General features: G+C 42.0%; 1 protein-coding gene across 1 annotated transcript in view; it reads left to right on the forward strand.

Moving 5' to 3' along the window:
• il16 (interleukin 16) overlaps positions 1–26,868 on the forward strand; it is a 121,687-nt gene that overhangs the window by 60,498 nt on the left and 34,321 nt on the right. The window contains exons 11-15 of the mRNA XM_048562817.2: positions 2,086–2,159; positions 2,258–2,486; positions 9,205–9,322; positions 11,101–11,233; positions 18,387–18,474. Of these exons, the coding sequence (XP_048418774.1) occupies positions 2,086–2,159; positions 2,258–2,486; positions 9,205–9,322; positions 11,101–11,233; positions 18,387–18,474 (642 nt within the window). The remainder of the gene's footprint in view (positions 1–2,085; positions 2,160–2,257; positions 2,487–9,204; positions 9,323–11,100; positions 11,234–18,386; positions 18,475–26,868) is intronic.

Below are 26,868 nucleotides of genomic sequence, written 5' to 3' on the forward strand. Positions count from 1 at the left end.
TCTGCTCCCCGTTATTTTGAGGCTATGCCCCCTAGTTTTGCCCGCCAGTGGAAACAACCTCCCTGCTTCTACCTTATCTATTCCCTTCATAATTTTATATGTTTCTGTAAGACATCCCCATATTCTTCAAAATTTCGATGAGTATAATTGTAGTCCACCTGATCTCTTCTCATAAGCCAACTCTCTCAGCTCTGGAATCAACCTCGTGAACCTCCTTTGCATCCCCTCCAGTGCCAATACATCCTTTCTCAAGTAGGGAGATCCAAATTGTACACAGTTCTCCAGGTGTGGCCTGATCTACACCTAGAGCACATTCACTGCTGAAAGATGGCTTAGAAAAGGTGGACGCTGGGAAGTTGTTTCCGTTAGGCGGAGAGACTAGGACCCATGGGCACAGCCTTAGAATTAGAGGGGGTAAATTTAAAACAGAAATGAGGAGACATTTCTTCAGTGGTGTGCCTGTGGAAGTTTCTATTAGGTCTCCCCTCAGCCTTCTAAACTCTAATGAGTACAATCCCAGGATCCTTAGCTGTTCATTGTACGTTAAACCTACCATTCCAGGATCATCTGTGTGAATCTCCGCTGGACACGCTGCAGCACCAGTATGTCCTTCCTGAGGTGTGGTGCCCAAAATTGGACACAGTTTTCTAAATGGGGCCTAACTAGAGCTTTATAAAGTCTCAGAAGCACATCACTGCTTTTATATTCCAACCCTCTTGAGATAATCGACAACATTACATTTGCTTTCTTAACGGAGTGCAGTGGAGGCTGGGACTTTAAATGCCTTCAAAGCAGAGATAAATAACTCCTTGATCTCACAAGGAATCAAGGGCTACAGGGAGAGTGCAGGGAAGTAGAGTTGAAATGCCCATCACTCATGATTTAAATGGCGGAGTGGACTCGATGGGCTGAATGGCCTTACTTCCACTCCTAGGTCTTATGGTCTATGGTCTTAAAACGAGGAAGGAAAAAGAAACAAAGAAGTTCAGCGTTTACAGCCCAAAATCGCTAAACTGAATTGAGTCCAGAAGACTGTAAAGTGCAAGGAGCTCCAGTTACTTTTTCCATCAAACAACAACACACTTGCTCTAAGCATATCTCTTTGTTTCTTTTTCTGCTTCACTGTCAGTGGATCGAGACCTTCAAATGTGGGGCAACAGATACTGAACAATCTGGAGTCTGCTAGGAATTACACTAACAAACAATGTGAGATCTGTGGCTGATGGAATTAAACCCTAAAATAGTGTGATGATGCCGGGAGAAACTCAGCAGGTCTGGCAGCATTTTTGGAGAGAGAAACAGAGTTAATGTTTCGAATCCAATGACACATCTGCAGAATTTCACTAGCAGAAGTGGTGTGGTGACGTGGTTTAAATGCTAAGGAAAAAATGATGCACTAAATGTCCACAATCATTATTCCATTCAGTTTAGTGTAATCTGTTAGGTACACAACTTCATTGCTTTATCCTTAAGAACATGTAGCATGTCAAACTGTTCAAATGCACATTAAGGTACATGTTACCTGTTACACAAAAAGCAGGTTATCACAAATTATTTGAGGGTTGAACTCATCTTCATTCAGATCATGTACTCATTACAGAACCTGTCTAATTTCATTTCCATGGTAACCAAACAAATTATATCAAAGCAGGTTCATCACTGGATAAGTATTCACCGGAGCCAGTTTACTCCCTGAATGATAAACAGGACAATTAGCTTGTTGGTTACTGTGCCTTGGGGAACAACTATTAACAATGCCAGCAGCCTAGTTTTGGAATCATGGCTGAGGTTTTTTAAATGGCCTTCATGGACTCTGTTTGACCTGTCCTATTTCATTCAGATGATTGAACAGAAGGCAGACCAATTTTGTAGCTTTCTGTAGATTGGCAGATGCCTGGAAATTGGAACTGACCAATGCTGAATGTGGACATCAGACTTGGGTTCCACAGTTCAGAAAGACATATGGGTTTCTTTCCATCTATACATTTTACTTTTTGAGGTATGAAGCCTTCCTTTCACTTCCACTCTGCAAGATAGATGTGGAACATTTGTGTATATTCATACTGTCAATTTCCTCCTACATAGGAGATGAAATACTTGAGGTGAACGGAGTTTTATTGAATGAATTAACCCATGATGAAGCTATACAAACATTTAAGGTTAGTCTTTTCATGTTATGGTATGATATTTTAAATTGTTTATTGAATGTTTGTTTTTATAGATCTTTAATGTGTTTTCATTTTGTTTTTTAACGTAGCAAGTGAGGAAAGGTGTACTTACATTAACAGTCAGGACATGTCTAAGGGGCCCCAGCCTCAGTCACAGCCAATCAGGAGCTGCACATCTGAGCCGCTCATGGTCGACCAGCTCAACTGCTGACTTTAGCAGAGGAACCTGTTCAAATTCGGAGCTGGATAACATACTCTTCCTACAAAAGATGCCACATCCTAATGACAGGATTATTATGAAAGTCACCTTATCTAAGGGTAAGCAATTGAATGCTTCAGAAATAAATTGTAATTGTTCATTGGCTGTCTGATTTAAGTCTTGGTAGTAGATTAGTAGGACAAAAAGTTATATCAAATAGTGAAATTTAATTCACCAATCTGGATTTACAACAGAAAAATAGACAATGGAAATAATCCAGATCATTAATGCAAGTTGACCAATCTCAGGGAAGGAGACCTGAAGCCCTGTTGAGTCTGGTGTACATATGAGGCCAGTTCCAAGTCTCATGGTTAATGCTTCCTGGTCTTTGGTGGTCGAGCAAGTCAATTTATTATACACACAATCACAGATGCTCCAGTACAATTCTCACATTCACCTTTCTCATGGCTTTAGGAATATGTCTATTTCAGCATTGCCAAGAGCTAAAAAATAAATTAAAAACTGGGCTTGTCCTCTACATTTAATTTCTCTTCTTGTTAGCACATAGTAACTTGCAAACTATTATTTACATGATACCCTGCAGAATAATTTTGTCAAGAACAGAGGTTTTCCTGCTTTCTCCCCGTGATCGCCAATATTCTCTTTGTTCAGATAACAGTTTAATTTCTTTTTGAATGCTCCAATCGAAGCTGCCTCCATCATACTCTCTGATAGAGCTGACTTTAACCTTATGCTGCATGAAGACATTTTTCTTCATGTCACTTTTGCTAGTGATTGAAAGTTGTCATTGGTTTTCATGCCTTATACAAGCTGTTTTCATGCCTCACCGAGCGTGGTATGCTGCGAACAGAATTCCACCACTCCCAGAGTCATCACAAATGGGAAATGATTTAAACTATCCAAAATCCCCAACTGGCCTGACTCAAAAAAACATCCAACAAGGATTCTGTATTCAATCATGCCCCCTCATGATTTTATAAACCCTCACACCTCAGTTTCCGACAGTCCAGAAAAAATAGCCCCAGCTCCCATACTCAATGCACTGACTAACAAAGGCAAGAATATCAAATAGCTTCTTAGTTATCCTGTCTACCCACAACTCCACTTTCAAAGAACTAGGAACCTGCCTTCCAAGGTCTCTTTGTTCAGCAACACTCCCCAGAACCTTACCATGAAGTGTATAAATCCTGCACTGATTTGCCTTTCCTAAACGCCGCGCCTCACATTTATCATAATTAAATTCAATCTGCCACTCGTTGGCCCATTGGCTCATCTGTTCAAGTTGTGCTCTGTTGTGCTCTGACATAACCTTCTTCGCTGACCACTACACCTCCAGTTTTTGGTGTCACCTGTAGCCTTACTAATCATACCTCTTATCTTCACATCCAAACCATATATATATAAAAGATGAAAGCAGTGGAGCCAGCACCGATCCTTGTGGCACACCGCTGGTCACAAGCCTCCAGTCTGAAAAGCAACTCTCGACCACCACCTTCTGTCTTCTACCTTTCAGCTAGTCTGTATCCAAATAGCTAGTTCTCCCTGTATTCTATGTGATTTGGCCTTGCTAACCAGTCTACCATAAGGAATCTTGTCAAATTCTTACTGAAGTCCATATAGATTACATCTACCGCTCTGCCCTCGTCATTCCTTCCACCTACCAGCCTTGCCCTTCACCCTAACAGGAACTTACTGTCTCTGAACTCTCGTTATCTCGTTTTTGAAAGCTTCCCACTTTCCAACTATCCCTTTACCTGCAAACAGCCTCCCCCAATCAACTTTTGCAAGTTTTTACCTAACACCATCAAAACCAGCCTTCCTCCAATTTAGAACTTAAAATTTTAAACCCAGTTTATATTTTTCCATCGCTATTTGAAAACTAATAAAATTATGGTCACTGGCCCCAAAGTGCTCCCCCACTGACACCTCTATCACCAAACCTGCCTTATTTCCCAAAAGTAGTTCAAGTTTTTTTTAACCTTCTCTAGTAGGTACATCCACATGTTGTATCAGAAAATTTTATTGTGAACACTGAACAAATTCCCCTCCAGCCGAGTCCTTAGTACTATAGCAGTCCCAGTCTATGTTTGGAAAGCTAAAATTCTCAGTGCAGACTACACATTCCCTGCTACCCTCAGTTTTCATTATCACTTATTCAGCTCCTCTTCAGTGCTGGCCTGCCATTCATAATCCCCTTGTTTATCTCTCTCTCTCTCTCTCTCTCTGGGCTCCATCTCTGGCTCTCCACTCACCTGTATCTCCCACCTCCCCCACCCCCCCCCCCCCCACTCCATCTCAACTTTGTCTTCAGCAACAAATACCAGATTTTCCTGGCTGCCATCAGTTCTGAAGAAGAGTCACAGGACTCAAAACATTAACTCTGCTTTCTCCCCACAGATGCTGCCAGACCTGTTGAGTTTTGCAAGCAATTTCTGGTTTTGTTTCAGATCTCCAGCATTTTATTTATTAAACAAGTTCCTTCTCCAGCAAAAGGATGTGAGTTGTTCTTGTGTCCCTGATTAGATTTAGGGGTTTAGCAACATTTTTGGAAGAAAACAACGTTATTAACCCGGTTGACGAAAACTCTTCATATCTCTCAACTATCCTACCTGGACGATAAGACCATAAGACATAGGAACAGAAATAAGGCTATTCAGACCATTGAGTTTGCTCTGTCATTAATCATCACTGATGAGTTTCTCAACCCTATTCTCCTGCTTTCTCCTTGTAACCTTTAATCCCCTTGACAATCAAGAACTCGTCTATCTCTATCTTAAATACACTCAATGACCTGGTCTCCACACCATTATGTGGCAGTGAATTCCATAGATTCACCACTCTCTGGCTGAAGAAGTTTCTCCTTATCTCTGTTCTAAAAAGTCTTCCCTTTACTCTAAGGCTGTGCCCTCAAGTCCTAGTCTCTCCTACCAATGGAAGCATCTTCCCAACATCCACTCTGTCCAGGCCATTCAGTATCCTGTAAGTTTCAATTAGATCCCCTCTCATCCTTCTAAACTCCAATGAGTATAGTTCCAGAGTCCTCAAAAATTCTTCGTATGTTAAGCTTTTCATTATTGGCATCATTCTTTGAACATCCTGTGAACCCGCTTCAGGGCCAGTACATCCTTCTGAGATATGGGGCCCAAAAGTGCACACTCCAAATGTGGCCTGACCAGAGCCTCAGAAGTACATCCCTGCTTTTATATTCAAGCCTTGTCAAAATAAATGCCTTCATAACTACTGACTCAACTTGCAAGTTTACCTTGAGAGAATCCTGGACTAGAACTCCCAAGTCTCTTTCCACTTAAGACTTCTGAATTTTCTCCCCATTTAGAAAATATTCCATGCTTTTATTCCTCCTACCAAAATGCATGATCTCACACTTTCCCTCATTGTACTCCATCTGCCACTTCTTTGCCCACTCTCCTAACCTGTCCAAATCCTTCTGCAGCCTTCCCACCTCCTCAATACTACCTGTTCTTCCAACTACCTTTGTATCATCTGCAAACTTAGCCAAAATGTCTTCAGTTCCTTCATCTAGATCATTAAAGTACAAAGTGAAAAGGTGTAGTCGCAGCACTGACCCTTGTGAGACCCCAGTGGTCACCGGATGCCATCCTGAGAAAGACCCTTTTTTAAAAAATGCAGTGCAATGCCAGTAGTATGGGTTCAGTTCCTACACTACTGAGGTTACTATGAAAGACTATCCTTTTCAATCTCTCGCCTTGCCTGAGGCATCATGTCCCTCAGGTTAAACCACCACCAGCTGCATCTCTCTACTGATAGAATGGGAATATGGCGACATTACTTTACTCACTGCCCAATTCACCTCACTTGCTCAGTTTGTACCTCCAGTTACCTGGTTAAAGGCATCTGTAGATAGAAAACAAGAAAAGGACTTGCTTTGCTCTCAGATGAAGGGTCTTGGCCCGAAACGTCAGCTTTTGTGCTCCTGAGATGATGCTTGGCCTGCTGTGTTCATCCAGCTTCACACTTTGTTATCTTGCTTTTATATGGCATCTTTCGTAACCTCAGGACAATGTAAAATTCATTATGGCTAAGGAGCTTTTACATCTGCAGTCACATATCTAAAGCAGGTGCTACAGTAGATTTCATACATGGTTTGAACTCTTATTGCTCACATCCATCTGTAAAAAATACTTAATTTAACCCTTTCAAATTCAGTGTGGTTCAGCCCAGGTTGCTTCCTTAACTGTCTAAACTTTTGCCTGCAGGCTTTGGAAATTAACACATATGCGCCCACTATAGTATTTAATACAGTGTCATAATTCATAAAATTATGACAGCATCATAAATCGCCTGTCAACTTCTTCTGAACAGGCAATATCTAGTGTTCTTTTGACCAATTCATCGGTGTTGCCATTTTCTGAAATAATATAAAGAATGACTCTATATATTTTGCCTTAAACTTTGTTACTGACTGTACAAACTTAAATTTTTCCTTAGTGAGCTTTCGATTATCACTAGGATTTCCTCCATCATAGCCTTGTTCAGATTCTGAGGTCTCCTTTATCAACTGTCATTTATAAACTGTCGTTTTAAACATACTCTCTAACAACCCTAGTTCCAACCCTTCTAGTTCCTTTCAATTCCATCTCACGTTCCTTGTCCCTTTGTCTGAAGTTCAAGCATTTAAAATTCCCTTTCCATCTCCTGCCTCTTTACTCTTCCCTTACACTGCTAGACTGTAACTCAAACTGATTTTGATGGCTCAGTAAATAATTGCCTAGTTTCTTTTGTATCTCTCATAAGCCCAAATGCTGTGCTAAGTTTTCAATTATCTCTGCCTCTTAGCAGGCAATTAAACTTCTAATTTACTTGCCAATTCAATCACCTGGCTTTTATCATCTCTCTTAAGTTCATCAGGGACAACTCTTCCACTTGCAGGGAACTTTAGTAGCCTCTCGTGTCATCCTATAGCCCAAGGCCTGGTGTAAATTCTTTTAACCTTTACACTTATTCTAGCTCCACACCCAATCTTACATTGTCTTTATTACAAAATTCTAGCTGAAGAGCACCCAGATTTTGACATGACTCACAGGAGTAATGCACTGGAAATCAAGTCCCACTATTCCCAGAGTTTTATGTTGTCCTGTGTCTTGTGAGTCCTTTTCTTTGCCTTCCCTCTACAGAAGTCTTCAACACAAGGACTGCAGCAAATGGTGGTCAAGTGCCAAATTAACATGTTATAATCACAGAAAGGCTGAATTGATGCAAAATGGTTAGCACGAGTAACATTGCAGAATGGTTAGAGCTTGGGAGGAAGCCATTCAGTCATCGTGTCTGTGCCAGCCCTCCATAAGGAGTAGTTTGCTTAGAACCAATCCCCAACCCACCCTGCATGTTATTCTTTTTTAGACAACAATCCAATTCCGTTTTAAAAACCAGGAATTAATTACCCTTCGCTACAGTCTGAGATAGCTCATTCCAGCCTTAACCACTCACTGCCAATTACATTTCTTTGTCATATCGCCCTTGGTGCTTTGCCAATTGCCATAAATCCCTCTGGCTCCTGATCTTTCCACCAACGGGAACACCTCTTCGTTTACTTTGTCCAGACTTTTTGTGCTTCTGCTACTTCTACAATCTCTCCATTTTCTATTCTCCAAAGAAAGCAGTGCCAATGTCCCCAATCTATACTTGTAACTGATGTTCCTCACCTCTGTGACAATGTGTGTGAATATTTTTGTATCTTCTCCACTGCCTTCACATCCTTCCTAAAGTGTGGTGTCCAGAACCGAATGCAATACTGTAGTGGAGGTGAATCAGTGCTCTATACAAGCTTAACCTAACTTCCTTAGGATTGTCTTCCAGGGCCTTATAAAGAAAGCTTTGATTTCATTATGCCTTATTGACCACACTCTCAACCTATTTGGCCACCATTTATAGCTTTTGCCCATATCAACCTAGGACTGTCTAATCACATTAGATTTACAACCTTTATTTATTATTACCTTTCCATGTTCTTCCTCCCAAACGGAATCACTTCACACATCTCCATACTAAATTTCATCTGCCCCTTGACCACCCATTCCACAAAACATATGTCCCTCTCGTAATTCACAACACTTCTGTGTTTCACACCCCACCCCCCCCCCCCCCCCCCCACAGCAGATTTTGAAACAGTGCTGTGTATCCAAAATCTAGCTTATTAAAATGTTCAGAAGAGCAAGAATTCCAACACCGGTCCCTGGGAAACTCCACTTTAAAACTCCTCCAATCTGGAAAATAAAACATTCATTAACCACTACACTCTGTTTCCTCTCATTCAGCCATGTTGTTCCTGTCCCCTTTTCTCCAATGAGCTATAACTTTGCTCACAGGTCTGCGGTGCAGCACTTTATCAACTGCCTTTTGGCTGTCCCTGTATACCACAACCACAGCAATATCTTCATCAACCCTCTCTCTTGCCTCAGCAAACAACTCCTAAATGTTAATTAAATTGTGCTAAATACCATTTGCTCTTAATAAATCTGTTCTGGCTTTCTTTAATCAACCCTCATTTTCCCAAGTAACTAGTAGTTTTGTCAGAGGTAAATCTTTGATATGTGCAATGAGGTTTATATAAGTTCCAAAGAAGAGTTTTACTAGATTTGAAATGTTTTCCTCCCGCAGAAGCTGCTAGAGCAGCTGATTTTCTCCAGCCCTATTGGATTTTATTTCATTTAAGTTGCTTATTGGTTGACATCTAACTGACTTCACTCCCTGGGTGGACATGAGGAAGCAGCTTTCATTGGAGTTAGTTGTGAGTGAAATGTGTAGTTTCTAATGACCTTTCTGTTTCTGTCTCCTCAGAGGATGGTGTTGGTTTGGGAATCGGGTTGTGCAGTGTGTGCACACGCCTGCAACCATCTGGAATTTATATCCACACCCTCTCTCCGGGATCTGTGGCGCATCTGGATGGGAGACTCCGGTAAGCGTTGGATTATATAGTGGATGAATTGATGCAGCGGCAATCCTGCTGCAAGAGTCTCATATTGCAATAGCAGCAGCAGTGATGGTGAATTACACATGGACCTCAATGTGGTCAGGTTCAGGGTTTCTGCTCTCTGGCTGGAGTGTGACAGGGCAAAAAAAAACACTCTGAGCTCAACGCCCAATTCTCCAACTGCCATCACCAAATCTCAACAAGGGAAGAGAGAAAGACTGCATTTCTGTAGCAACTTTTACCAGCTCAAGACATACCAAAATGTTTATCAAAGTTTATGGGTAGGAACAGGTTCTCTCTATCTACTCTGTTCTACCTGTTCATAATTTTGAAAACCTCAATCAGTTCTCCTTTAACAATCTGGACAAAGAAACTGAAGGTGAGGCAACCAAAAATAGGCAGAGCGATAGGTAGTGTTGAGGAGGCAGGGAGGTTGCAGAAGGACTTGGACTGGCTAGGAGAGTGAGCAAAGAAATGGCAGATGGAATGTGGGTAAGTGTGAGGTTATGAAGGAAGAATAGAGGTGCAGACTATTTTCTAAATGAAGAAAAGCTTCAGAAATCTGAGGCTCAAAAGGACTTAAGAGACTATGTTCAGGGTTAACTTAAGATTACAATGTAGGTTCAGTTGGCAGTTAGAAAGGCAAATACACTATTGGCATTCATTTCAAGAGGACTGGAATACAAGAGCAGGATGTATTGCTGAGGTTGTATAAGGCTCTGGTCAGACTGCATTTGGAATATCATGAGCAGTTTTAAGCACTGTATCTAAGGAATGATATGCTGGAATTGGAGAGAATCCAGAGGAGGTTTACTAGAATGATCCTGAGGGTGAAGGGCTTGTCATATGATGAGTGGTTGTGGACTTTGGGTCTGTATTTGTTGGAGTTTTGAAAGATGAGGAGGGATCTCATTAAAACTTACAGAACACTGAGAGGCTTGGAGAGAGTGGACGTGGAGATAAAGTTTCCATGAGTACGAGAGATTTAGACTTGACGCCTCAGACTGAAAGAGTGAGCCTTTAGAACTGAAATGAGAAGCAGTTTCTTCAGCCAAGGATGGTTAATCTGTAGAACTCATTGGTGCAGAAGGCTGTGGAAGCCAAGTTAACTGTTTGTATTTAAGACAGGGATGGATAGTTTCTTAATTAGTAAGTGGATCAAGAGTTTCATGGGGAGGGCAGGAGAATGAGGTTTAGAAATTCATCATCCATGATTGAATGGTGGAGCAGACCCAATGGGTCGACTGGCCTAATTTTGCTCCTTTATCTTCTGGTCCCCTCAGCCTTCTTCTCTCTTAGGAAAACAATCCCAACTTCTTCAATCTATCCTCATGGCTGAAGTTTCTTGGCATGTGGAATCTCCCTCTGTTCTCTCCTGTGTTTGATTAGTAGGGTGCAAATCTAATTTATTCCTAAGCCTTGGTAAATGTTTTGGTGGAAGAAGTCATAATCACATGTGAGCAGACTTGGGCAAGGCACATTCTGAGTTGGGGAACAAGACTGGGAGCTGGATACTGTCTTCCTGTTGGGTTCAAAGTCCTTAGAGTGATATCTTGCTCTTGTACAGCACACACAGTTAAAAATATTAATGAAATTGGCCCTCCCTGTCCTGTTCTCCGAATTCAGTAAATCCATTAGCTGGATGAACAATTTGTGATTCTGCCCCAAATTTATTCAGGGCTGGATACAAATGTATTATCCTTCAATTAATGAAATAAATAAATTGGATAAACATTACGTTTTTATTTTATCTTTTGCTGTAGGTGTGGTGATCGCATTTTAAAAATTAATACGACAAGTGTCCACAATCTCACCCTGAATGAGGTTTACACTCTCCTGCAGCATTGCAAGTCTGGACCTAACAATCTAATGATTAGCCGGCATCCCGATCCCCTGGTAAGAAATCAAGATGCATCTAACTTGGATTTGCATTTTCCCCTGAATTTGGTGGAACATCCTCAGACATTTGATGAACATAGGGGCTGACACAGAAAGGGACAACTAAGAATGTCATCTGGAGGCCTGGCCAGAGGAATGAGCATTGAGAGTGTTGAGAGGGGTTGCATTAGAGGAAGTGAAATTCATTTGTATAGTACCGCTCCTGTTTTACTCCTTTTGTGTAATTGCAAACATAGCAATTATACAATCAGGATTGATAGAACAATAAAATAGATTTTTTTTTGAAGATAAGATTAAATATGTACAATTACAACTCTGGGAGTCTACGTATACTTGTCTGACCTATAGGACTGCAGTTGTAATTTGTTTACAGTGCCATGAGTTATACGTCACACCCTGTATTGTGGCAAATGGTGATGTATAGCAACTTATGATATACCTCCTTGAAGGTACATGAAAATCAAATCATGACAACCATCTGAGTAGATCATGACGATGTCTTAGAGTCATGAGTCATACAGCATGGAAACAGACCTTCCAGCCCAACTTGGCCATGCTGACCAGCTTTCCTAAACTGAACTGGTCCCATTTGGCCCATTTCCCTCTCAACCTTTCCTATCCAAGTACCTGTCCAAATGCCTTTAAATGTTTGTAACTGTACTCACCTCAACACTTCCTCTGGCAGCTCATTCCGCGTAGACATCAAACTCTTTGTGAAAAAGTTGCCCCTCAAGATCCTTTAAATCTTTCGCCTATTATTGTAAACCTATGCTCTTTGGTTTTGGACTCCTCTACCTGAGGAAAAGATCTTAGCTATTCATCTTATCTATGCCCTTCATGATTTTATAACCCTCTCTAAGGTCACCCTTCAGCTTCTTATACTGCAGGGGAAAAAATCCCCACCTATCCAACCTCTCCATATAACTCAAACCTTCCAGACTCAGTAACATCCTTTTATAACTTTTTTGCACCCTTCCCAGTTTAATAACATCCTTACTACAGCAGAGCAACCAGCATTGTACGCAGCACTCCAACTGTGGCCTTACCAATGTTATGTATATCCATAATATGGCATTCTAACTCCTATACTGAATGCTCTGGCCAATGAAGGTAAGTGTGCCAAATGCTTTCTTCACCACCCTGTCTATCTGTATTGCCACTTTCAAGGATCTATGTACCTATATCCCTAGATCTCTCTGTTTGACAACACTCCCCAGGGCCCTGCTCTTAACTGTTTAAGTCCTGCCTGGTTTATCACAATGCAATACTTTGCATTTATCTGAATTAAATTCCATCTGCAATTCCTCAGCCCACTGACCCAGTTGATCATGGGAATACTGCAAGCCAAGCATTAAGGAAATCACTGCACAGCCTGGCCTAAGAGAACCAACATGACCAATTTACAACCCAGATCGCTTCAGAGAGGAGGATTATAATGGCTGCAAGTTCTCTGATCCAAGACAGGTGAAAGGAGGAGGATGTACAAGTGCTCAGGTTCAAGGTACTTGAGAGGGGATTTAAAGGTTGGGATGTTTTGGGTTTGGTAAGGGACCTTCACAATTGGGACATGGTTATCAAATATTACTACAAAAGATGGATTTAATCTGTTTGGTAGCATTCGAGGTGCACAGAGTAAATTCAGTATGGCCCTACTCCTCGGTATAGAGGCATAGACGCATAGAGCCACACAACACAGAAAAAGACCCTTCAGTGCAACTCATCTGCGCTGTCCAGACTTCCCAATCTGACCTAGTCCCATTTGTCAGCATTTGACCTACCTTAAAGACGGTACGGTGGCTCAGTGGTTAGCACTGCAGCCTCACAGCACCAGGGACTCAGGTTCGATTCCAGCCTCGGATAGCTGTCTGTGTGGAGTTTGCACATTCTCTTCATGTCTGCGTGGGTTTCCTCCGAGCGCTCCGGTTTCCTCCCCACAGTCCAAAGACGTGCAGTCTAGGTGTATCGGCCATGCTAAATTGCCCATAGTGTTCAGGGGTGTGTGGGTTATAGGGGGATGGGTCTGGATGGGATGTTTCAAGGGGCGGTGTGGACTTGTTGGGCCAAAGGGCCTGTTTCCACACTGTTGGGAATCTAATCTAATCTAATCCCTCTAAACCCTTCATTTCATATATCCAGCCAGATGCCATTTAAATGTTGTGATTGTACCAGCCTTCAATTACAACATTGTTGTAATTCTCTGGCAGCTCATTCCACACATGCACCATCCTCTGCATGAAAAATTTACCCCTCAGATCCTTCTATAACCTTTCCCTTCTCACCTTCAACCCGTGCCCTCTAGTTTTGGACTCCCCCTCCCTAGGAAAAAAGACCTTGGCTATTTACCCTATCCATGCTTCTCATGATTTTATAAACTTCTATAAACTCACCGCTTCAGTTCTTTTGTTTTAGTGTCTAGACTATCTTCTTAATATATTTTGAATGAGTTTGGTCTGGTCAATAATATTAGAAGGCTTCAAAATTGATAAGGAGCGGGTGTTGAATAAGCTGAATGAGATGCACCCAAGGATAATGAAGAAAGTGAGAGTGGAAATTGCAGTAGCATTGGCAATAATCTTTCAGCCTTTCCTGGAGCCAGGGGTAGACATGGAGGATTAGAGAATTGCAATCATTACGCCCTTGTTCAAATAAGGTTGTAAAGAACGGCCCAATGATTACAGGCCAGTCAACTTAGCTTCAGTGGTGAGGAAACTTCGCAAGAGTCCATAAGACCATAAGACATAGGAGTGGACGTATGGCCATTTGGACCATCAAGTCTACTCCGCCATTTAAATCATGGCTGATGGGCATTTCAACACCACTTCCCTGCACTCTCCCCTTGATTCCTTTTGAGATCAAGAATTTGTCGATCTCTGCCTTGAAGGCATCCAACGTCCCGGCCTCCACCTCACTCTGCGGCAATGAATTCCACAAGCCCACCACTCTCTGGCTGAAGAAATGTCAGCATGGAATTTTTTGTTGGAGTGTCTAACCCACTCGCTGGAGTTTTTTTTTGTAGAGGTAACTGAAATTGTTGATGGGTATAATGCTGTTGATGTACTGTACATAGGCTTCCAAAAGGTGCACAACATAGACTTTTGAGGAAAACTATAAATTGAATAAAAGGTACAAGAGAATCGTGTTAATGGGTACTTTTCAAGCTGAAGGCAGGTTTATAGTAGAGTTCTCCAGAGGCTGATATTAAGATCCTTGCTTTTCGTGGACAATTTCAAATTTGCAGATGTTAGAAAACATAAAGCATATAACTCTAAAGGGGATGCAGAAACAGGTGGACTTGGGGGTATATTGCACAAATCATTGAAGATGATAGGACATAAGACGTGCAGTGTTCTCAGCTTTATTAATAGGGGCATGATCAAGGAGGTTATGTTAAGTTTATAAAAGTCACTTTGTAAACCTCAGCTAGACTATTGTGTACAGTTCTCAACACCACATTGTAGGAAAGATGAGAATGCACTGGGGAGAGTGCAGAAACAAATATGACCTGAAAGGTAAATAAGATTAACACAAGAGGTTTGGGTCTGGAGTGCATTACCTGGAAATTGTGGAGGCAGGTTCAACTGATGCATTCAGGAGGGCTTCAAATAATTATTTGAATAGAATCATTGTTCAAGGTGAGGGGAAATGGCACAACCTCATGATGCCCACTGTCTTGGCGAGATAGTGCTATCGTGACTGGCCAAAGGGCTACCCTCTGTGCTGGAACACTTTGTGAGTCTGTTAATTGTTTGAGCAAGGCATTTCACAGTTAGTATGAAGGTGGGAGCTCTTGTGTGTGTTTTCAGTCTATCCAGAGTCTCACGTGGCTCCTACTTCTGAGAATAAAAATCTATGATGACAACTGGGTGATCTCAATCCCATTAAATAATAGTATTCAAGTATTGTTGTTAAGCCAGGCCATTACTGTCAGTTGGTTAGTTTAATTCTTGAGCCTAGCTGGTATAGTATTGGCACCAGTTAGCCTGTAAACCAAATATTGTCAGCGTAGTGAGGGAAAACCTTGGCTTGTGTTGAGGTATGCAACTCCTGTCCTGAATCGAAACCAGCCCTCCCTTCTTTGTTAAACTTGTGTTACAACTGAGTTAGAATGTAAAATTGATTCCTTTTTTTTGGTCCTGTTTCTCCAGTGATCACCACAGAGCTAGAATTTAGAAAGGGAGGTGAAATTGCCATTTATATCTGTAAATGCGTACAGCAGGTAGGTTAGCGTTGGTGCAAAAATCTATTTTCTATCTATTTTCTAATTATTTTCTATATTTTGGTTGTGAATTCAAATGGAAAAAGGACTGTTGTTAAGTTGAGGAAGAAATTGCTGCACTTTTTTAAAAGAAGTTATCAAAACTCATTGAATACAGTATTTACACAGGCTTTTTTCAAGCAGCAGGGGGAAAGCTTTTAGACACAGTCCAGCACTAGGATGCAAATGTGTAAGGGGCAGCACGGTGGCTCAGTGGTTAGCACTGCAGCCTCACAGCGCCAGAGACCCAGGTTCAATTCTAGCCTCAGCGACTGTCTGTGTGGAGTTTGCACATTCTCCCTGGGTCTGCGTGGGTTTCCTCTCACAGTCGAAAAGATGTGCAGGCTAGGTGGATTGGCCATGCTAAATTGCCCATGGTGTTCAGGGGTGTGTGGGTTGTAGGGGGATGGTTCTGGGTGGGATGTTTCAAGGGGCAGTGTGGACTTGTTGAGCCAAAGGGCCTGTTTCCACACTGTAGGGAATCTAAGCTTAAAAAAAAATGGGGTTTGGTCAGCGACAGGGTTATACAGTTGTGACCATTTATGGATGCCAAAGGTCATTAGCCTGGTGGCAACTGTCAGTTTGGTTCCTGGACAGGTGGTATATCTCTCTCACTCTCTACAGCGAAAATACCTGGAGTCTGAAGAAAGACAGTGTTTTTCTCCCACCAGTTGCTATAAGTTGTTGCCTTTAGCTAGCAACTAACAGTCTTTGCAATTAGTGTACCCATAACCAGCACCTCCTGAAAAGAACGTGGAGAAAAAAGTTTGAAAAGGAAGTCCTAACAAACCAAAAGGATCACCTCACTGGATGCTGTGGACTGGCAGTATAGAACCATGCTTCGCAGCTGTTTCCCTCCACTCATAAAACCAAAAGTTTTTCGTTTGTGTCTGTTGTGATGTGTAGGGTTTGTAAGAACAGGTTCTAACTAGTAGAGTTATATGTTGATAGTTCATACCTGTTGAATTTTGATTAGAATTTATTTAATTCGAACGTAAGAACTAGGAACAGGAGTAGGCCATCTGGCCCCTCAAGCCTGCTCAGCCATTTAATAAGGTCATGGCTGATCTTTTTCAGACGCAGCTCCACTCACCCGCTCACTCACCATAACCCTTAATTCCTTTACTGTTCAAAAATTTACCTGGCCTTGTCTTAAAAACTTCAGTGAGGCAGCTTCAACCGTTTCACTGGGCAGGGAATTCCACAGATTCACAACCCTTTGGGTGAAGAAGTTCCTCCTGACCCCAGTCCTACATCTGCTTCCCTTTATTTTGAGGCCATGCCCTCTTGTCCTAGTTTCTTGCCTCCCTGCCTCCACCTTATCTATTACCTTCATAATCTTATATGTTTCTATAAGATCTCCCCTCATTCTTCTGAATTCCAATGAGAATAATCACAGCCTACTCAGTCTCTCCTCATAATCCAACCCTCTCAACTCTGGAATCAACCAAGTGAATCTCCTCTGCACCTCCTCCAGTGCTAGTATATCTCTTCTGAAGTAATTGTAATAAACAATACTAGAACCTGGTCAGTGTTTATTGTTCACTTGATCCCATTGGACAGGTAAACCTAATGTTTTGATGCTTTTGATTAAATTATTAATCTCTTGTGGGCAGCCTGGGAGCATTGATGTTTGAGAATCAGCTTACTTTCTTAAGTGGGTTTTAACTTCAGAAACAAGTTAGCTAACTCCATTAAGTAACAAATAAGGACCTAGTTCATTGCATGAGTAGGTTTTTTACACCACCTTAACCAAATAACAGTTAAATTCAGACAAAAGAATTAATGTATCATATCCAAGTTATGGTTTGTAGTCAAAATCACAGTGCACACAAAACTGAAATTGTCTCCTATGTACTCTCTACTTGTGGTGATGAAGCCTTCCAGTGAGTTTTCAACTCATAAACTTTGATGAGAGCTAATTCAGAGAGAAACCGAGGGCAAAGCTACTACTTTTGAGCAATTTATTTCAAATGTGTTCAAATCCAATAGCGCTATTACACCCACAAACTGAATCATGTGACCTCAATCAGAAAAACTTAACATTTCGAGTTGAGCCACTTGTGTTCGTTGATAATGCTCGCTTTATCCTTGTTGCAGTCAATCTCCTTTGCTTTGTGAAATCTTTCCCAAAACATCTAAGATGTAAGGAAATGCCCCAGTCAATGATATTCTAAATTATTATTACATGTAACTCATAACAATTATGAGGCAACAATTAAGAGCTGATGCCACTGGTTCAGAGCTCTAGTCTTTAGTGTCAGGAATTCAGATCCACACCCACTATTTCTTTCAGGAGGAGAATGATGTGGACCATGATCCTGAATTGATGCTTTACACTATCAACTCTTAATTTGTATGATTCATCCAATTTGTTTCTCAAGAAAACCAAGACTGGGCTTTTTAAAAGCAAAAAGAGAACTCAGTCATTGATTTACTGGTTAAGTACATTATCACCTTCATCTTGTGTGTCAACTTAACACAGAGGGGAACAGCTGATTTTATGTGGGCAATGGAGCTCACTACGTTGGTAAAAGGTAAATCATCTCTGCAAGATCACCTTTACTGCCATCTCACCAGGAAATGATTAACACTGAGGTGATAAAGGCAGAAATGGGTCACAGAATCATGTGTAAAACTGGGCTGAGCAGACTGTCTCTTTGTGTTTGATGTTGCATGAAAGCGCAATTCCTGACTAACATGCATCTACTATTCAACCTGCACTTTGTGATGTTTGTGGTTGCATCGTAAATCAATTACAAACCTGTTCTTTGAGAATATGGACAGAACATGTAACAGTCATCAGTGATTGGTATACAACATGACTATTTCTGGCTCTTGCAGTGGTCGTATTCAAACTTGAATAATAATGGATGATTGGCTTTGTTTCCACAGATCTCTGAACAGCAATTCAATGAAGCAATTTTATTAACTGTTGAAAGTGCTCGATTCAGTAAGGACGGTAATCCATGGAGTACTCAAGGTAAAAGCATCTTTGGTTATCTAAGGAAACAAAAAGCCATGTTTTCTGAGGACTGGCAATCTGACTCAACCTGTGACTCAGCTCCCTTTTTACGCACCAAAAGGGCTCTGCATTTCTGACAGAAGATTCTGACTAAGGCTCCTTTGAAATGCGGGGCTGTACTTCCACCGACAGATCGCTCATGGTATAGGACAGTCAAGGGAAGGCAAGCCATGACCTCTTCACAGCAGTCAGTTGCTGTATTCTGCAGTTTAAAGGCCCAGCATCACAACCACTTTGACAGCCCTTGTATATAAGGTAGATTTTTGCCCTGGGAGGGTAAGGTGCCAGGAAGGTAAAGTGCCAGGTGGGTAAGGGTAGTGTTAGTTCTGGAGTGGTGGTGGGGAGGTTTGTGGGGATAGGTTCCAGATCCTCGGGGTGGGGGTGGCACAGCAGGATTGTCAGTTCCGGCGGCACACGAGTGGGGTCAGGCTTTGAGTCAGTGCAGAATCTCAGGTTCTGTGAGGTCAGGTAGATTAGATCCTTGGGGGACAGGGTGGGTAGCAATGTGAGGGGTGAGAGTGCCTGTTCTCAAAAGAACACGGGGGTTCTTGGGCCTGGTAGCAGGGGAGCTGTGTGTTGGGCCACATATGTGGAGTGTCAGGCCTGGTGGTAGAGAATTTTTGGCTCCTGTTGATTGGGCATTTTGGGGGTCTGAAGCTAGTCAGAGTCTGGGGAAGGGTTGTTGTGGGAACTGGGCAAAGTGTAGTTGGAGGTGATGAGAGATAACTGTGGGGGAGGGTTGGGGAGTGTGAGTTTCAAATTACTCAGGAGTTAAATTAGGCACTATATAGTCTAAATAAAAACTGTAACAACTGTGGATGCTGTAAATCAGGAACAAAAACACAAGTTGCTGGAAAGTTCAGTAGGCCTGGCCATATGTGAGAAGAAAAATCAGAGTTAACATTTCGGATCCGGTGACCCTTCCCCAGGACCCATTCTGAGGAAGGATCCCTGGGTTTGAAATGTTAACCCTATTTTTTTCTTCACAGAAGCTGCCAGACCTAGGAGTTTTTCCAGCGACTTCTGTTTTTATCACTATATAGTCGAACATTTGCTGAGGGACCACTTTTATAAATTCAACTAAACCCTCTGTACTCTCTGATTTAAATTGATACTTTTGGAGACTTCTAAGTGCAGGGGGAATTGCCCCAAAGAATCTTCAATTTCCCAGGCAAATCCTTGGAGCATGTTACAATGGGGATTCTGCAGGATTCCCGTGCCCAATTCCTATTTATGCTTCAGAAATGTTTATCTGGCCATTGGAAAATCTAGGCCAAAGTCTCTTCACATCACAACAATACTTTATGATAAACAAGAACCTTTTGCACTCCAGAAACGTTTCAGGCCAAACCTACCCTCCCCACCCACAGGGCTGCTGAAAGACTTGTAGAATTAATCCAAGGTCTTTCCTCAAGCCTTTAAATAAATTATTTTCCAAATACGTATTTTATGAATGCTATCATGGATTCTGTTTTTACTAGTCTAACCAGTGTTTTATCGAGCTGCAGCATAACCTCACAGCTCTTAAACTCAATTCCCCTGTCAATAGAAGCCAACACTCTCTATGCCTTCTTTACAACTTTGGGTGTTTATAGAAGCGGGGTGCTGTTCAAGCCTACTGGTTTAATTTTTATGTAATCTATCTTGGTTATTTGTCTTGCATCCTTTCATCTCCTCAGTGTTTGAGTGATCCTGTTTGCTAGCTGTGATGTTGGGTCCATCTCCACCTATTGGTAAGCATCTTTATCTGTAAGCAGTGTCAGTGCTTTTTCAATGTAGTCTGGTTTGTTCATAGTGATGGCCATGTGCCCTCTGTCCACTGGTAGGATGATGATATTACTGTTTTTTTTGTGTCCTTTGAGTGCTTTTCTCTCTGCTGTGTTTAGGGTGTCCCAATCATTCCTCCAGTTCAGACGGGAAGAAAGCTAGCCATCAGGATACACAAACGGCAGCTAGCAGCAAAACAGCACAACAAACTTCCCCTCATTTCAGTACATTCTGACAACAAAGGCCATCAATTTAACTGGAATAACGCGACCATCCTAGCTCAAGCCAACCATGGACAGGCACGGGAATTCTTAAACGCTTGGTTCTCCACCCATAATGCTATCAATAAACATGTGGAATTAGACACTATATACAAACCCTCACAAGAAAGAACCAGAAATGTCACATAACATCTCAACAGACCGGATCATATAAATACAAAGTAGAGTAGAATTACATCGCTTTATCGGAGGTCACATTGAAAATGTTACCTAGCACGGTAATGCAAGTCCGAACCATAATTAGCCAGCTCAGCAAGCAAGTCAACAACCTCACCCACAACCCGAGCTACAGATCTTCGCAAGAACTTTAGATATTGATGGCACTGTGTTTGAGGATATTGATGACACTGTGCTGCAGGAGACTTATGGTGTTGTGCTGGAGGATACTAATGGTTTTGTGTTGGAGGATATTGATGGCTCTGTGCTGCAGGATATAGACAGTGTTGTGTTTGAGGATACTGATGTGGCTGTGTTGATTCTTTGAAGAGAAACAATGTGCAGAGCTGCAGGGTAAAGGCAGGAGACTAGCACTAAATTAAAATATTCAGAGAACCAGTGTAGATATGATGGTCTAAATAGTTTCCTGCTGCACCATAAAATTCTGTGATTTTCTTTGATTGTGTGTGGTTTCCCAACTTTCGATCATGTATAGTCCATTTAATTATTACCCCCTCTGTATTCCAGCATCCTGTCTCTAATCCCCACAACTGAATTCCCCAGCATCCCACCACAACAGTGGCCCCTAATATCCCCCTTGACTTGCAGTGAACAGACTCGCTGAACTGATCATGGCCCACCTCTCTGACCAACTTAGAAAGACAGCCCATTAATAGTGACCTGACATATGACTGAACTCCCTGAAGGTCTTGATTGACTGAACACTAATCCTTAAACTGGTTGAAGTGGACCTTCAAGATTGAATGTGGGCAATGTAACCCCAACCCTGGATGTGACAAATGGACAACTGACCATGCCCAAGAAGGCTCTCGAGTGGTATCAGAGGCTACCTTGAGTTACAGTGCTGCGACCCTCCGTCTGACGGTTGTCTCCTGTGACTTGACTGAGGACTACTTCCCTTAGTCTTTGAGATATGGCCATTTGATTGAAGCATAAGCAGTGTGTTTACAAATAGCACATGGTGCAGGTATGATATTGGACAGAACCCATTGACGTAAAGCCACACGTCCACCCAGGCCACATGACTGATCAACTGATGTCAACCATAACAAGCTGCCTGGCTTTCTGGCTGCCGAAAAAATAAGGCAAGCAACAGTCTGTGAACCTCTAAGTTCTGAATGAAGTGGCAAAAAAGCAAGGCAAGGCAGAGATGCTGTGAGTATCTGCAAAGTGGCTGAGCACTAACAGAGCAAGCAAGGATGCACCTTTCTCCAACTGATGAGCTGGGTGCTTGTCCCTGCGTTCACAGTAGCCTAGCAGCAGCATTGCAGTGAGAGGCATTGTGTGCTCTGAAGGGCAGCGTTGAAATGGAGAACCGTACTTCAGGTATTTTAAGAACTGAGTTCTTACTCTCAGAATGATGCTGTTAAACTTGAAAGGGTTCAGAAAAGATTTACAAGGATGTTGCCAGGTTTGCAGGGTTTGAATTATAGGGAGAGGCCGAGTAAACTGGGATTATTTTCCCTGGAGCATCAGAGCTCAGGGGTGACATTGTAGAGGGTTATAACATCATGAGGGGTATGGGTGGGATGTATAGTCAAAGTCATTTCCCCAGGGCTGGAGAGTCCAAAACTAGAGGACATATGTTTAAGGGGAAAGCTTTAAAAGGGACCTAACGGGCAACCCTTTTATTCAGAGGGTGATGTGTGTAAGGAATGAACTGCCAGAGGAACCGGTGGAGACTGACACAATTTACAACAGTCATAGAAGTATACAGCATGGAAACAGACTCTTCAGTTCAACTCGTCCATGACAACCAGATTTCCTAAATTAATCTAGTCCCATTTCTCAGCATTTGGCCCATATTCCTCTAAATACTTTCTATTAATCTACCCTCCAGATGCCTTTTAAATATGGTAATTGTAACAGCCTCTGGCAGTTCATTCCCAAGATGCACCAACTTCTGTGTAAAAAAGTTGCCCTTTAGGTCTCTTATAAACCTTTCCCCTCTCACCTTAAACCTTCAAGTTTTACACGCCCTACCCTGGGGAGAAAATCTTGACTAATCACCCAATCCATGCCCCCCATGATTTTATAAGCCTCTATAAGGTCACCTCAGTGTCAGACCCAATCTAATCAGTCAGCCCTTTTGGCTCAAAACCTCTAGTCCTGGTAACATCCTTGTGAACCTTTTCTGAACCCTTTTGAGTTTAACAAAATCTTTCCTATGGCAAGGAGACCAGAATTGTACACAGTATTGTAAAAGTGGCCTTACCAATGTCCTGTACAGCTGAATATTCTGACCAGTGTGCCAAACACCTTCTTCACCACCCGCCCTACCTGTGACTTCACTTTCAAGAAACAATGAACCCGCACTCCAAGATCTTTTTGGTCAGTAACACTCCCCAGGGCCTTACCATTAAATGTATAAGCCCAGATGCTGTGGGTTGATTCACGATATCCTTAGGGAAGCATTTTCAGGATTTTAACCCAGCGAAAGTGAAGGAATGGCAATATATTTTCCAGTCAGGATGGCTGAGTGGCTTGTAGGGGAGCTTGCAGGTGGTGGTGTTTCCATATATCTACTGCTCCTGTCCTTCCAGATGGAAGTGACATTGGGTTTGGAAGGTGTTGCCTAAGATCATTGGTGAATTTCTACAAGATTCTAATGTTTTGAGAAATTCTTTCGTATAAAGCTTGCCATTACTGTGATTAATATTTATGATCTCATCCCCTCTGACCCTCTGATTCTATTATTTTTTCTGTTTTGGTGATCTATTGTAAATCCTATAGTTATTATGTTGTGTGGCACCAGGAGCAGAGGGGAGGAATTAGGCTCAGAGGGGTATGAGTGCTAAACACTGGGGTCTGGGGTTGGAGAGGGACTGGCTCAGTGTGTAACCTAGAGGCTACAAATCTGGTTAACTTCTTGGGTCTTTAAATTAACTGCTTTGTTAATACTATTTAAGCCTGTTGGAATGGAACTTGTTTTTACAATTGTAAAGCAACCAACATATTCCAGTTAATGTGAATTCTATTTTGAGGCAATGGGTTTTTAAAAAAGTATCATTTAAACAACACTGCAGTGCATTTTAAGAAGTCATAGAATCCCTACAGTGTGGAAGCAGGCCATTTGCATCCATACTGGCTCTCTAAAGAGCATCTCACCCACCCCATCCCTGGGATGCTGCATTTCCATGGCTAACCCACCTAGCCGAAACATACCTGGACACATTAGCATGGCCATTCCACCTAACTGGTACACCTGTGGACTGTGGGAGGAAACCCATGATGACATGGTGAAAATGTGCAAACTCCACACACATAGTCACCCGAGAGTGGAATCAAACATGGGTCCCCGGTACTGTGAGGCAGCAGTGCTAACCACTGAGTCAGTGTGCTGCCCTCTTTTTTTTTAAGGCAACAGAAGATCCTGGATATCCAGTTCTTGGTAATGATCATTGATTGTGATTTCATGGACTTTAATTTGAAATCTGCAGCATTGAATAATTTCTAAAACTAAAGATAAATACATGAATAAGTAAATACTAAATAAATAAACAAAATAAATTAAACCTTGGAGTGTATCCAGAGGAGTTTTATGAGAATGAACCTGGGGATTAAGGGCTTATCATAATCGGAGAGGTTCAAGACTCTGGGTCTGTACTCAATGGAGTATAGGAAGGTGGAGACATGGGTGCGAATCTCGCAGAAACTTATGGAATACGGACAGGCCTGGATAGAGTGGACATGGAGGAGATGTTTCCATTATTAGGAGAGAATAGGACCAGAGGACACAACCCCAAAATAAAGGCACGACTCTTTCTTCAGCCAGAGGGTGGTGACTCTATGGGACTCATTGCCACAGAAAACTGTGGAGGCCAAGTCATTGAGTGTGTCTAAGATAGAGACAGATAGGTTCATGATTGGTAAGGGGGTCAAGGGTTACAGGGAGAAAGACAGGAGAATGGGGTTGAGAAACGTATGAACTATGAAAAAATGGTGGCGTAGACTTAGTTGGCCAAATGGCCTAAAAATGCTCCTATATCTTAATGGTCTTAAGGTCTAAATTAAAGCAACTCTATTTTATGGAGGAAATGAATACCTGATCCTCAGTGATTGCTACTGTTGGTTGATATGTACTTATTGTTTATGCTACCAGAGGCAACAAAATATTCAGAGGAGGGAGAGTTTGGGGAAAAACTGATACCTTGTGAGAACATTAGCATCTCGTTGGGTTGATGAATAGGAAAGCTTTGGAGGGACACAGGCTAAATGCTGGCAAATGGGACAAGATCATTTTGGGATATCTGGTCAGTGCAGATAGGTTGGACCATAGATTCTGTTTCTGTGCTACACAGCTCTACGACCCTATAATAAGCGACTGACGGAGGAGTTTTGACAGTGGAAAGGACAGGACTCGAAGGTCATAAACTTGTTAACCCACTTCAGCTAGCATGGGGACCAGGGTAAAAAAGTACTGTCTGGCCAGTAGTTTAGTAGGAATGTGGGGAATAGAGTCAAAAATACAAGAAAATATTCTACACCTCTGTTAAGCACTTTTCACTCAAGCTGAGGTAGTGTGTTAATCCTGATATCATGCTTCAGGAAGAATGTGAACATTTTGGAGGGGCTGATTTACTGGGATGGTTCCAGAGATGAGAGTTTCCAGGTCCAGGAATTTCTTTAGATGGGAAGAACAAAGAGGAAATTTGATTGATGAGTTTAAAATCCTGAAGGATTTAGTTAGAGAAAATAAAAACATTTTCCAATGGTTGAAACGTCAAGAACCAGTGGACACAGTTTGAATGCAAAAGAACAACAGGGCGTGAGGAAAGACCTTTTGTTTTTGCAACGAGTGTTTGGAATGCTCTGCCTGACAAAGTGGTGGAAATGTACTTCAATAGTAACTCTCAGAAGGAAAATGGGGGAGAAGCAAATTACAGGGAAATGGGGAAAGAGCAGGATTAATGGGACTGTTGTTCAAAAGAGCCTGCCTAGACTCCAATGAGTGTCTACAGTCCTACTTGATGCACTTTCTTAGATTCTATGCTGTATGGCTGCCATTGTGGGGAATGATGGTTCTTGATTTCAAATGATAAAGGCTAAATCTCACAGAGGGACTAATGTCTCCTCAGTCGGAGGATACAAAATGAAAAATTTACTTATTCAAACTGTTTCCAAAAACTACTTTGGACTGAACGTGGAAATTAATATGGGCATATTGTGCAATCATTGGCATTTAATCTATAAATAGAGTATAGCATAGAGTTTAACATTTAGAGTGTATCCAGTTGTGGTAGAACTGGTATTGTGTGCAAAGAACTAACAGATTGTCAAATATATTTCAATTCATTTTCAAATTTTTACATCATGTGATCAGGGCCCAGAAGCAAGAGAAGCACCACCAGGCCCATGATCTCTCTCGGTAGCCCTGTTTAATGCTACATTCTTTCAGCAGCAGCATCTCACAGGAAAACTAAATTACTAACTTCCTTTCCCTCCTGTAGGGTTTTATTCCCCATTGCATCAAGTTTGCTCTGGCTATTGATGACTCTAACAAAGGAATAACCACTCAAAGTTCTTTATTGAATGCTCACAATCACAAGTGAACACTTTTATGTGGATGTGTTCAAAGATCAGACAAGAGCAGATTATCCAACCTGCTTCTAGCCATTTATGAGATAATCTCCTTTCTGAGCCAGCTAACTGTGCTCTGAGGCAAACTTTTTTAAAATCCTCTTGCCATATACAGAATTTAAACATTCAAACTTACACACTGTCCAGTCTCCAGCCGATGATTGGTTTGGCCATTGGCACACATCACAAATGAATCCTGTTTTCCATGCCAGTTTCAGAGATAATGGGAACTGCAGATGCTGGAGAATTCCAAGATTATAAAATGTGAGGCTGGATGAACACAGCAGGCCAAGCAGCATCTCAGGAGCACAAAAGCTGACGTTTCAGGCCTAGACCCTTCATCAGAGAGGGGGATGGGGAGAGGGAACTGGAATAAATAGGGAGAGAGGGGGAGGCGGACCGAAGATGGAGAGTAAAGAAGATAGGTGGAGAGAGTGTAGGTGGGGAGGTAGGGAGGGGATAGGTCAGTCCAGGGAAGACGGACAGGTCAAGGAGGTAGGATGAGGTTAGTAGGTAGCTGGGGGTGCGGCTTGGGGTGGGAGGAAGG

Source organism: Stegostoma tigrinum, chromosome 33, assembly GCF_030684315.1.
Source record: "Stegostoma tigrinum isolate sSteTig4 chromosome 33, sSteTig4.hap1, whole genome shotgun sequence".
NCBI lineage: Eukaryota > Metazoa > Chordata > Chondrichthyes > Orectolobiformes > Stegostomatidae > Stegostoma > Stegostoma tigrinum.